Genomic DNA, 12,919 nt, shown 5'->3' with positions numbered 1-12,919 from the left:
GGCATAATCCTCTGAAACACATTCTTTACTTGTGCTTTTTGTAAAATCTCATGTATCAAAGAATGTCATTCACTGGATCTTAACTATTCAGTTGTCTGTAAATGAAGAACAGACAAAAGTGTAAAGTTTTATGCCTTGATGCACCAGTTCGACAGCTGCAAAACTTGGTGAATCAGTTTTTTTTGTCATGACTGAAACACAAACATTGTCAGATCATGAAGACTGCTGGTTGGAGCCTGGTATGAAAGCATGCATCTTCCCATCACAGCCTGCAAGTTATCTGTGAATGATAAATCAGGTAACTGAACAAGTAAGTCAAGAGTCGGTATAGTCTTCAGGGTATTTGTGGTGTGGTGTCTTGCATTATCTTGCTGGAATATTATCAGTTGGTAGCCTCATTGTGAAGATTGACAGTAGGGTTTACCATACTTGCCACATACTGGCAAACATTCGGCATCCCTTAACAGTTACCAAATCAGTTCTTTTGTCTCATCCAGTCACTCCCCATACTGTTACTCCAGGAGTTGGAGAGGTTTGGATCTTGAGAATTACTGCTTCCTGTGACCTTTCACCAGATTGTCTACAGACATGGTTGTGTCAATTTGACTGCCACAGACAGAAGTGAGACTCATTTGTGAATATGACAGACGGTCATTTAATGTTCCAGTTCATTCTGAATTTGCACTGTGCAAGTCTCTTTAGTCGGTGATAGATGACTCGTGGAAACTCAACATCTCACAGTTTCCAGGTCTTGGCGACACACTGCCTGTACGCTGTGCCCAGGTTTCCATTATTGCCATCTGTCTATTTGTAGAAGCTAGTCAAACAATTCTATGATTTTGTCATTGCATACTTCTTCTCGAATGACCCATGCCTAATTTTCTTGCTACACTGATGTCCTGAGTCCATTTCATCACTACTCATCCTGCTGTCACTGCACTGCACTCTCTTTGCGACCTTATGATGCTCCCTTGTCCACGTGTCAGTGATTCTGTCTTTCACAGAGTGTGAAAGGTGGTAATAACCTGCATATGCTCATCCTGTGGGTATGCTGCGTTGCACACTCTGTGTGAAAATTTCCAGCATCATTAGATGCACCATGTAGCCATTATGCAGTCACACCATTCATCATCTGAATAAAGGCTTGTTTGTGTAGTGAAAATACAGACAACATGCTCACATAAGTATGACTGTTTAATCAACGAATCTTGCAGGTATGCAGGGCATGCAGATACTGGAGCATTCCTTCGTTAGTATTCAGTCAAGGTGTACGTGGTGTAATACTTGGCATTTTCCTCGGTGTATGTTATATATGAGTGCTGTTCATAAAGTAACTCTCATTTATTTAAAAAAAAAAAAGTGAGTGAAGTTACTGAAATTCAGCCACATTGAGACATTTGTTGTAGAATTTGACAAGTTTTTAAAGTCTGCAGTCATAAAATTCTGCTGCTTGTGACTGACAGCAACCTACACCACTGGTTTTCTACACTGTCATTGCCAAACCATGTCTAGCCAAGCCACTTCCTCATGTGAATGAAGAGACAGTAATCGCTAGGCACCAAACTGGGGCTGTAGGGTGGGTGATCTAGTGCTTCCCATCTGAACTCTCAAAGTTTGTTCAAAGTACGAGAGTTGGAACTTTAATTGTGGCAACTATTTATTTACAGCTCATACAAAGTAGATACGTTGTTCAAAGTTTTACTGACCTTCAAAGTAGTCACCAGGATTGTGTATAATCTGTTGCCAGCGATGTGGAAGTTGTAGGATACTCTTTGCAGTGCCAGTTGTGTTGACAGTTCGGGCAGTATTGTCTGTTGCACGATGAATTTGTAGCATTTCTGAAGTGAATGCCGTGACGTGTTTCCTTTAGTTCACGAATCGAGTTCAACTCACTAGGGCTTAAGTCAATGGAGTGCAGTAGGTGGTATAGCAGTTAGCAGCCCCATCAGTTGTCCTGAAAAATACTGGATATGCAGAGTCATCAAAAGGCATGTGAAAGACATTGGGAAATTTTGTAGTTTTGTGGTTTTTTTCTCTCTCTCTTTGACTTCAGTACTTCTGCTGTTCACTGAATGTACATCATAAGTTATACAAAATATATTAAAAACAATGATTCCATGACTTACCAAGCGGGAAAGCGCTGGTAGATAGGCACAGTAAAAAAAACACACAAACATACACACAAAATTTCGAGCTTTCGCAACACACGGTTGCTTCGTCAGGAAAGAGGGAAGGAGAGGGAAAGATGAAAGGATGTGGGTTTTAAGGGAGAGGGTAAGGAGTCATTCCAATCCAGGGATTGGAAAGATTTACCTTAGGGGGAAAAAGGATAGGTATACACTCGCGCGGGCACACACACACATATCCATCCACACATATACAGACACAAGCAGACATATTTAAAGGCAAAAAGAGCCTTTAAATATGTCTGCTTGTGTCTGTCTAAGGTAAATCTTTCCGCTCTTGGGATTGGAATGACTCCTTACCCTCTTCCTTAAAACCCACATCGTTTCATCTTTCCCGATGAAGCAAGCTCCAAATTTTGTGTGTGTATTTGTGTGTTTTTTTATTGTGCCTGTCTACCAGCGCTTTCCCGCTTGGTAAGTCATGGAATCTTTGTTTTTAATATATTTTTCCCATGTGGAATGTTTCTTTCTATTTTATTTATATCAATAAGTTATACAAAATTAGTTTAGAGCAGAATGCAAACTTTTCTAGAGTCTAGGCTGGAGGCAGTGTGTTGCCTCGTAATGTAATGTGGAGCCTGTAGCTCTGTCTTCTGTGTTGCAGAGGGGACCCCCAGCAGGCCTGCCGGTCGGCTCGCACCACCCGGCGCAACTGCGGTCGGGTCCCTCGGGCCACTCCCGAGCCCCTGCCCACGGCTACGGGGAGGGGAGAGGTCAGTACTATGCTCCCAAAGGTAAGCCAGGAGCTCCCCAACCTACATACTTGTGCTTCTAGTAGCCCGTAGTACAAATTGATAGTGTTACTATTTATTCTCGGGTCGTCAGACAGTCGGTCTACCTCGACTTCGTCTCCTGTAGTGATCTCTTCGTATCAGAGTAGTTCTTCCACCTGACATCTTAGTTTAGTGGAAACTGATCCAGTTGTTCTTGAGAACTTTATTGAGTTCACAACCAGTTTTGGCCTTTACTTTAGACCATATTCAAGTGATTGCGAATCTTTCTTTTCTTTTTTTAAATCATTTGAAGTTGATTTTGAGAACCACTTGGAAATGGTCTAATGTAAAGGCCATACCTTGTCACTGACCCAGTAAAATTGTCTACAGCAATTGAAATGATTTTCATTGATTAAACAAACAGTTGTGGAATCACCACACCCTCTGAACATGGAGAAACTAATCATAGGTTACCCCAGGAACCCTTAAACCAAGTGAAATCCCTTAAACCGAATGAAATTAAAATGTAAAACATTTTTGTTTGGAAACTATGTGTGCTAATACAACAGTTCTAACCAATTAGTTTAATGGAAAAGTATCTGACATTCTCAAAAATGTTAATTATAGTGCTAGTTTTCTGGTAATTTAGTTGATACATCAACCAATGATGTATCAACCCATGCTACCAGTTACTTTGATGTCGCTAGAACAAAAATAACATTAATGCTTGTCTTCCTAGGTTCTTGATTGTGAAATAATAATGTCACAGTGTTTGTATACATTTTTCAATTTGCTCTTTCCAGGTGAATCAAATAAATACAAAATTTTTGGAGATCATTGATTCCATTTCAATTGTACTGATAAATTCAAATCCAGTCTTCCACACTGCAGTTGACTACAAAATACAAGAAATATGTAATGCATAACTGTACGACTAACAACAACAACAACAACAACAACAACAACAACCACAACCTGCTTGGCCTTGCACAGGTCCTTATATAAGAACATAGTTATCCCTGAAGCCAAACTCCTTATTACAGTGTAAATAGATAGAAAAAAATATACTCACCAAACGGCCGTAGGGGAACATGCGCACAAAAGGATTTAATGTTTACAAGCTTTCAGAGCCAGTGGCTCCTTCATCTGGCAGAAGAGTTGAAGGGGAAGAGAGAGGGGTGAAGGAAATGGACTGGAGAGGTTATTACAGAAGATGTTTTTGTAAAGTTAATGAAAATTACATATTCATAAAAACTTAAGCATATTAGTCAGATTTTTAATATACTCTGATTTTCTTCTCGTTGCTCCAGCCATGTAAAAAAATTTATAATTTTATTTTTCACACAAAATATTGTGAAAATTTTTATTGATCAGTTATTTTTGAAACATGCAAATTTTTGCAGATTTACCTGATTATTTTAATTAATACCATTTACAGAGACTTTTATTTTTAAGTTACAATGTTTACTGTCTTATGTGAAAGATTATTATCTACTAAACCATTTACAATTTCAGTAATTTCTACTCATTAACTTCACAAAACTGTATTTCATGAGTGAATTATTACCTTTCTGCATTGCAAATTATAGTTTCAACAGAATGGGAATGTGTATACATGAAATTCAAACCGTCATAACTTTTTAAATGGAGTGATATAACTAACTTGCTATTTACAGGACATTCTGTTGTATAAAAAGTTTTAAATAATCTGTGTGTACAAAGCCGAGTGTCCATTTGTTTCTACATCTACATTTACATCTCTATATCTGTCTAGATACTTTGCTAGCCACTGTACGGTGGGTGGCAGAGGGTACCTTGTACCACTAGTACTCATTTTGTTTCCTGTTCCACTTGCAAATAGAGCAATGGGAAAATGACCGTCTATATGCCTCTGTATGAGACCTGATTTCTCATATCTTACCCTTGTGGTCCTTTCGCACAGTATGTGTTGGTGGCCGTAGAATTGTTCAGCAGTCAGCTTCTGATGCCTGTTCTCTAAATGTTCTCAACAGTAAAAGAACATCGCCTTCCATCCAGGGATTCCCATTTGGTTTCCCAAAGCATTTCCATAAGCTTACGTGGTGTTCAAACCACCTGTAAAAGGTCTAGCAGCCCACCTCTGAACTGCTTCAATGTCTTCCTTCAATCAAATCTACTACAGATCTCAAACACTCAAGCAGTAGTCAAGAATAGGCACATCAGTGTCCTATATGCGATCTCCTTTACAGGTGAACCTTTTTTTCATAAAATCCTCCCTATAAACCAAAGTCAACAATTCGTCTTCCCTAGCACAGTTCTCACATGCTCATTCCATTGCATTTCGCTTGCAACGTTATGCCCAGATATTTAAACGACTTCACTGTGACAAGCAGGACACCAGTAATACTATATCCGAACATTACTTCATCGCACCAACTAGAAATTTTGTCTAAGTCTCTTGTATCTTCCTATAGTCACTCAACTTCGATACCTTACCGCACACCACAGCATCATCAGCAAACAACCACAGATTTCTGCCCACGCTAAATCATTTATGTACCAGGTGCTTATAATTAAACTTCCCTTATTTAACACATTATAATATAGAAACTAATTACCGTAAGAGTACCAAACTTGGTGATATTAATGTCCAGATTTCCATGTGTCACAGCACCACCATCCAGTTCCAACTAAATTTTCTCAACAGTGTTTCTTGAAAAGAACATCACCTTCTATTCAGGGATTCCCATTTGATTTCACAGAGCATTTCCATAAACCTATATAGTGTTCAAACCTACTGGTAACATATCCAGCAGCCCGCCTCTGAACTGCCGTTAAGGTGCTGTGATTGGTCATAGTCTCAGACATCTGACCAGTCGCAATGCACTTGTTGACGTGTCAACATGAGCTTGGACATGTTGAATTCACTCTCCACTTTTTCACAAGGCCTGAATTTGACGACAGCTAGCCCTGGGCCATCCTATGGACAGACGAAGCTCATTTTTCTCTGACAGGTGAGGTGATCACACACAATTGCCGAGTGGGGGGATCTCCATCTTCCACCACTGTGCATGAAGTTCCTCTGAGTGGTAAACATGTCACTGTGTGGTGTGGCTTTACAGCTACGTTCATCATTGGCCCATTCTTTTTTGAACAGGTTGGCACTCAGGGACCAAAGATGGGCAGCGTGACTGGCCAACGTTACTGCGATATGCTTTGCCAGCATATCTTACCCTCCCTACAGGAGAAAGACACATTGAACTTGACAGTTTTTGTGCAAGATGGGGTCCCACCGTACATCGCTCATGAAGTTAACCTGTTTCTCCGAAACACATTTGTAAACAATTGAATTATCAGGCAATCGTTTCCAAATGCTTGGCCAGCATGATCTCCTGATCTCACTCCCTGTGATTTCTGGCTGTGGGGCTACCTGAAGGACAGGGTTTACCAGGGAATGATTCAAACATGTGCTGATCTGCAATCCACCTTACATGAATGCAGCAACTGGATTGTGTCACCCCATGGACACAGAACACATTGTCATCTGAGGCTTGCTTGTCTTGCATGCCCATTCTGCCTTTATCGAATTTCTGGCACCAAAACAAACCTGGTTCTCATGACATCACCCCAGTCGCTGATCATTTACCCGTCAGTGCCTCCATCTTGAAACTGTATTTCATACCACAGTGGCACAACTAACTCCATCATATAATGGCAGCATTTGAAAGTTTTCATTGTCACTTCAATCTAAAAATGGAATTTAACTTGCACATGAAATTTACACACCACTATGAGCTTATCTTATGTATTGAACCACCCTCATAACTCTATGTAATGTATTTTTATTCTTCTGTTGTATTTCATATCCTCAATGATGTACACACTATGATTATAAGAAACAGACAGCTTGTGTCATCTAGTCTATGATGAAATAAATGAAAGTTCTTCCCTTACTTTCAGAAATAATTCAACAGAGAGTGAGTGTTGCCCAGTACTGTGTTGCATCACTATTGATACTGATCGTAAAATCTTTACTCTGTATTTAGTTACCATTGACCATTTTATATAGAATACAGAGTTATACTAAATGATAGACCTATTTTCAAAACTTTGTATTTATTCAAGGACAAATCCAATATGAACAAGCTTTATACCAATGACAAGAGGATGGTTTCAAAGTTTTTCCTCTACATCTACATGATTACTCTGCAATTCACATTTAAGTGCTTGGCACAGGGTTCATCGAACCACAATCATACTATCTCTCTACCATTCCATTCCCAAACTGTGGGAAAAACGAACACCTGCTCGAGCTCGGATTTCTCTTATTTTATTTTGATGATCATTCCTACCTATGTAGGGTGGGCTCAACAAAATATTTTCGCATTCGGAAGAGAAAGTTGGTGACTGAAATTTCGTAAATAGATCTCTCCGCGACAAAAAACTTCTTTGCTTTAATGACTTCCATCTCAACTCACTTATCATATCTGCCACACTCTCTCCCCTATTACATAATAATACATAACAAGCTGCCCTTTTTTGCACCCTTTCGATGTCCTCCGTCAATCCCACCTGGTAAGAATCCCACACTGCACAGCAATGTTGTAACAGAGGATGAACGACTGTAGTGTAAGCTGTCTCTTCAGTGGACCTGTTGCATCTTCTAAGTGTCCTGCCAATGAAATGCAACCTTTGGCTCGCCTTCCCCACAATATTATCTATGTGGTCTTTCCAACTGAAGCTGTTCGTGATTTTAACACCCAGGTACTTTGAATTGACAGTCTTGAGAATTGTACCATTTATCGAGTAATCGAATCCCAACGGATTTGTTTTGGAACTCATGTGGATCACCACACTTTTCGTTATTTAGCATCAACTGCCACCTGCCACACCGTACATCAATCTTTTCTAAATTGCTTTGCAACTGATACTGGTCTTCGGATGACCTTACTAGATGGTAAATTACAGCATCATTTGCGAACAACCTAAGAGAACTGCTCAGATTGTCACCCAGGTCATTTATATAGATCAGGAACAGCAGAGGCCCCAGGACGCTTCCCTGGGGAACACCTGATATCACCTAAATTTTACTCGATGATTTGCCGTCTATTACTACAAAATGCAACCTTCCTGACAGGAAATCATGAATCCAGTCGCACAACTGAGACGATACCCCATAGGCCCGCAGCTTGATTAGTACTCGCTTGTGAGGAACGGTGTCGAAAACTTTCCGGAAATCTAGAAATACAGAATCAACTTGAGATCCCCTGTCGATAGCGGCCATTACTTCGTGCGAATAGAGAGCTAGCTGCGTTGCACAAGAACGATGTTTTCTGAAACCATGCTGATTACATATCAATAGATCGTTCCTTCGAGATGATTCATAATGTTTGAATGCAGTATATGCTCCAAAACCCTACTGCAAACCGACATCAATGATACAGGTCTGTAGTTTGATGGATTACTCCTACTACCCTTCTTAAACACTTTTTCTTTCATAATGTTTGATATCAGTTTAATAATTTACAATTAGCTCGCTTTTAGTTATTATTTTATAAATAGAAATGGGATAAATATTATAAATTTTACATGTGGCCACTGTTGGCTGCACGGTAAACATCAATGCGGTAGCCAAATTTGTCCCACGCATGCAAAAGCGTATCTGCTGCTACTGAGCGCATGACATCAGTGATCCAGTTCCGCAGATTGTTCAGAGTGGCTGGCAGAGGCGGGACGTAAACAGATCCCCTCACATAATGCCATAAGAAATATTCACAGGGTGTGAGATCAGGAGATCTCGGTGGCCAGAAGTGCAGAGCCAGGTCTTCAAGTCCCCTGTGACCAATCCAGCGCTGAGCAAGAGAGTCATTTGAAAATCCTCGTTGTACGGAGCTCCATCCTGTAGGAAAATGAAGTCATGGAAAGCTTCCATAACTTGAGGGAACAGCCATTGTTCCAACATGGCCAAGTACATGATTCCCATTACAGTTCTTTCCACAAAGAAAAAAGGTCCATAAACCTTTCTACAGGATAGGACACACTGATCTTCAGTCAGTCTCTTTTGTGTTGCAGTGGTCAATGTGGATTTTCCAAACCCCATGTGCAAACATTGTGTTTACTTTTCCACTAATATGGAACGTTGCTTCATCGCTAAAAATTACACACTGCAGAAATGTGTCATCCTCCATCTTTGTTAGCACATAACCACAAAATACGAGACTTTTTTTTCTCATTGGGTTTGAGAACCTGTACAAGTTATAATTGGTAGGGCTTGTACAGCAATTGCCATCTCAAAACTTTCCATACAGTTGGGGTATTCCAAGTTCTCGTCTGGCTCTGTTGGTAGGCTTACTGAGACTGCACACAGAACTTTCTTGAAACCGTCGGACATCATCCTCTGACACACACAGTTGCCTGTGATTTTTCTGTTGCATACTCCCAGGCTGTTTACACAGCTTAAACCGACAGCTAATGCTTTTGCGAGTTGGTGGTTGAATACAAAATTGGGTACGAAATGCCTGCTGCACTGCAATTTGCGACTCACTTTTTCACAAACTCAAGAATTCAGAATGCCTTGTGCTTCACTGTCACCATCTCTCTCACAACTGACAGTGGAATGGAATGATGGCTCTATCGTCACGCAAACTCTACTGGCCGCTTCTGAAACCATCACCTCCTGCCGTCGCCACCCACCAGAAACTTTGAAACTTCCTCTTTTCATTGGTGTAAAGCTTGTTCATTTTGGATTTGTACTTGAATACATATGAATTCTTGAAAATGGGTCCATCATTTAGAATAATCCTGTTCTATGGGATACACTTTTTAATGTGTACTTAACAGTAGTGTAATCAAATCAAAGGACACAAAGTTGCAACATTAACACTAATATCAACACTTCTCATATCAGGAGTGAGAGTACAGTCACAATCTTAAAAATTGAAATAAACATTTTCCATAGAGATATCACCACTTGCAGATGTAGATAAACTTTTCAATATTATTTGTATAGCGAAATTATTTTCATATTGAAGCAAGAGTGTTTTATTAGCCATTTATATTGCTTTATTTTGAAATTTTTGTACGGCCTCGATTTAGCAGAGAGGGAACATCTGAAAAAGTTTGAGAACATTCACTTTGTTGTCCTCTTGTACCTTGGGATTTAAGTATTTGCATTTTTTTTCTGTACTGTGTTTGTGAATTGCTTCCCTGACCACACTTCTTTTAATGTTGCGCACGACAAAAAGTGCAGAGACACAGACTTAGAGATTAATAACGTCCTATCTCGTTTTTGCAGCCTCCGCCCCACCTGCCAACTACAGCCGCGGAGCCGACATGTACGCAGGCGCGTACGGTGGGCGCAGCAATGCGTTCGAGATGCGCCACCACAAGGTCTGACAGACGGCGGCTGCCGGCGGAGAGTGGTGCACGCCGGGCCTCTCTTTTGCTGCCCCCCCGGTTTCCGGAGGCTTCCGGAGCCGGCCACCGCCACCCCCGACATAGTCGCGGGGGCGGAGACTATGACGACCACTGCCGCACAAGAGGTGGAACGGCTGTTCTCGGGAGCAAGTGAAGAACTAGTGATTTTTAAAAGGAACATTCGGACCAGACGGGGGGGAGAGAAGGCGGGGTGGCATTATCTGTAAGACTCAGATTATCATTACAATTGTGCTCATTGCGAACTTGTGGAGAGAAACTTTTTTCTGACTGAATGACAAATTCCCACCTTCCACATGACGTCACATCATTCACCGTCGCTTTTTGGGGTGTGCGACGCTTCGCCAGTCGGTTGAGCATCGGCCCGTACGTCTTACTGTCGTACGCCGGATTGTGCGAGTACAGCTTGCATCTCAGAAGGGGTGCAGGCTCTGTGCTAAATCATTTCAGAAGTTTGGTTTTCCACACTGCCCGGAGAGCAAAAGAAGCTGTGGCTGTATGTTGCTGGTGTGGTAGTAAGCTATCGGTTCGGTTTGACAATGTGGTACGCAGTTTGTTTTTTTCCACTCTTCTCCTATAAGGGATAACACAACGTTATGGATGACACCTATTTGTGTGACATTAATCTGTAATGGAAGCATATCATTAGAGGTATCTGTCAGTATAACAGCACCAAAGACTTGGATTGTAGGGTTTTAGGGTTATATGACAGAAGCTCACTAAATGCATTTGAACTGGTACCCATGCAGAGCCTGTAAATGTGCGGAGTCTCACAGGCAGTTGTCGAGATGTATAGCCGTGCGAATATACTGGTGACGGATACTTCTGTTCCAGAATAGATGTGTTCTAACGTGCAACCAGGTGATGGTTGCTTGTCAACAATGCTCTTTCATGTTTTATCTTTCACTACATTTCAGCTACCGCCAGGAAATAAACAAAAATAATTCATTTTAATTGTGACGTAAGAAATGTATGCTACTGCAAATATCGTGATGCAGGTTCAGATAACAATTTCTGTGCATCTCCAATTTAATTTTTTTTTTAGAACTTTCAGTTTCACTTGCTTGCCATTCATTTGAACCCACAGTTTATTTGGACAGGAAATTTGCAGTAACTGTCTGTGTTCTGCCTGTGCTTTTATGAGAGGCAATAAACATCTTTAGCTGAAGCAAAATAGCCCAACCAGTATTGTATCTCTGCTGTATTTGATTTTTGTGTAGGACTGTGTATATAACCGTGCACAGGCTCCTCAGTTATTGGGGAACATGCGAGGTGTTTCTTTCACCTCTGTGAGTTTTATAAAACTCGATGCTGCAAGTGGGAACTCGTGTCTTGAGTTACTGTGGACCAATAGAGCAAAGTCGTATCAGTCATTCCACAAAGAGAATCAGCCCTGAGACATTATGCGGTAGTTTTCGTCCGAACAGATTTGTGGTCACAAGCTCCCGTGCTCCAGTGGCAGTGTCCCCTTTTATATTAAGCATCATTTTTTTGACTACATGTTTGTGCTATCTGTTGCACATGAACTTGTGATTTTGTTTATTAGTTATGGATATATTTATTGTTAACAATGTTAGATATTTGCATTAAGTTTTACACTTGACGTTGGTAGAAAGTCTGACTGAGCAGTGGTGGAGCTACCTAAGAGAGAAAATATTTTGTGTAAATTTTTGCTGTAATTTAAAAACATTTCGTAACTTTGCTGATAATTTGAAAGATTATTTATGGCATTTAATATTTTGAGCTACGTAAGCAGTTTATGTCTTATTTGAGTGTCAGCAGTTTTTGGTTTTACCTTTCTTTTGTTACGCTTGTATGTGTGAAATTTTATTTTTGTCTTGTAATGATATGGTAGCTCAGTACTGATGGATATTACATGTTTCACATTTTGTATTGGGAAGTAACTTGTTCGTACTCAAACGCAGTATTATTGTGCTCATGTTCCACTTGTCTCTTTCTTTTTTTGTGTAATAAAAGTGATTGATAAGATTGCAATTATTTTTCATTTCACGTTGTTTAGTAACAGCGAACACTGCATGTTACATGCCAAAACGTTCATGTCATAACCTGCCTGAAAATATAATTTGAGGGCTTGCGTATTTGTTTGGTATTTGTTTTGAAAGAAGTCAGTATGAGCTATCTGCATGTTTGATGATCTTCTAAGACTCTTGTATTCTTGTAATATTTTTAAGTAGGAAAAAACTGCAGTCTTATTAAACAAAATTGCATGTGCTGGTAGAAAACTGACATTTACAGTTGGGGGGTCTGGTGTATCTAACCAACAGTAATCTGTGCAGAGTCAATTTGCCCTCTTACCCTCTAAGCTTCAGCTGCTGAAACTGCTCCTTTAATTATTATTGTTTCTTAGCTCCATAGGCCATGTCTGTCGCTTGATAAATGCGTTTCATGTGCATCTTTAATGAAAATTCTTAAATCAAAAGAAATTATTTGCAAAGACATATATATTGAAAACTTGGAAAACTTTCTTATTCCCTATGCTTCTGTAATTGAACGGTTCAGCGAAAAAAAAGTGCTAACCCTCAATTTAGAAAGGGATAGATTGAGGAATTTACCTGTTGTGTTTCTGAAATGTGCCACATGCTGAAA

General features: G+C 40.2%; 1 protein-coding gene across 1 annotated transcript in view; it reads left to right on the top strand.

Moving 5' to 3' along the window:
- LOC126293282 (disintegrin and metalloproteinase domain-containing protein 10-like) overlaps window positions 1-12,307 on the top strand; it is a 458,016-nt gene extending 445,709 nt beyond the window's left edge. The window contains 2 exon segments of the mRNA XM_049986404.1: window positions 2,791-2,920; window positions 10,173-12,307. Coding sequence (XP_049842361.1) covers window positions 2,791-2,920; window positions 10,173-10,273 — 231 coding nt within the window. The 3' untranslated portion in view covers window positions 10,274-12,307.
- The last annotated feature ends 612 nt before the right edge of the window (window positions 12,308-12,919 follow it).

The sequence above is a fragment of the Schistocerca gregaria genome, chromosome 10 (genome assembly GCF_023897955.1).
Source record: "Schistocerca gregaria isolate iqSchGreg1 chromosome 10, iqSchGreg1.2, whole genome shotgun sequence".
NCBI classification, from domain to species: Eukaryota; Metazoa; Arthropoda; class Insecta; order Orthoptera; family Acrididae; genus Schistocerca; species Schistocerca gregaria.
This window is presented reverse-complemented; position numbering and strand designations above follow the sequence as displayed.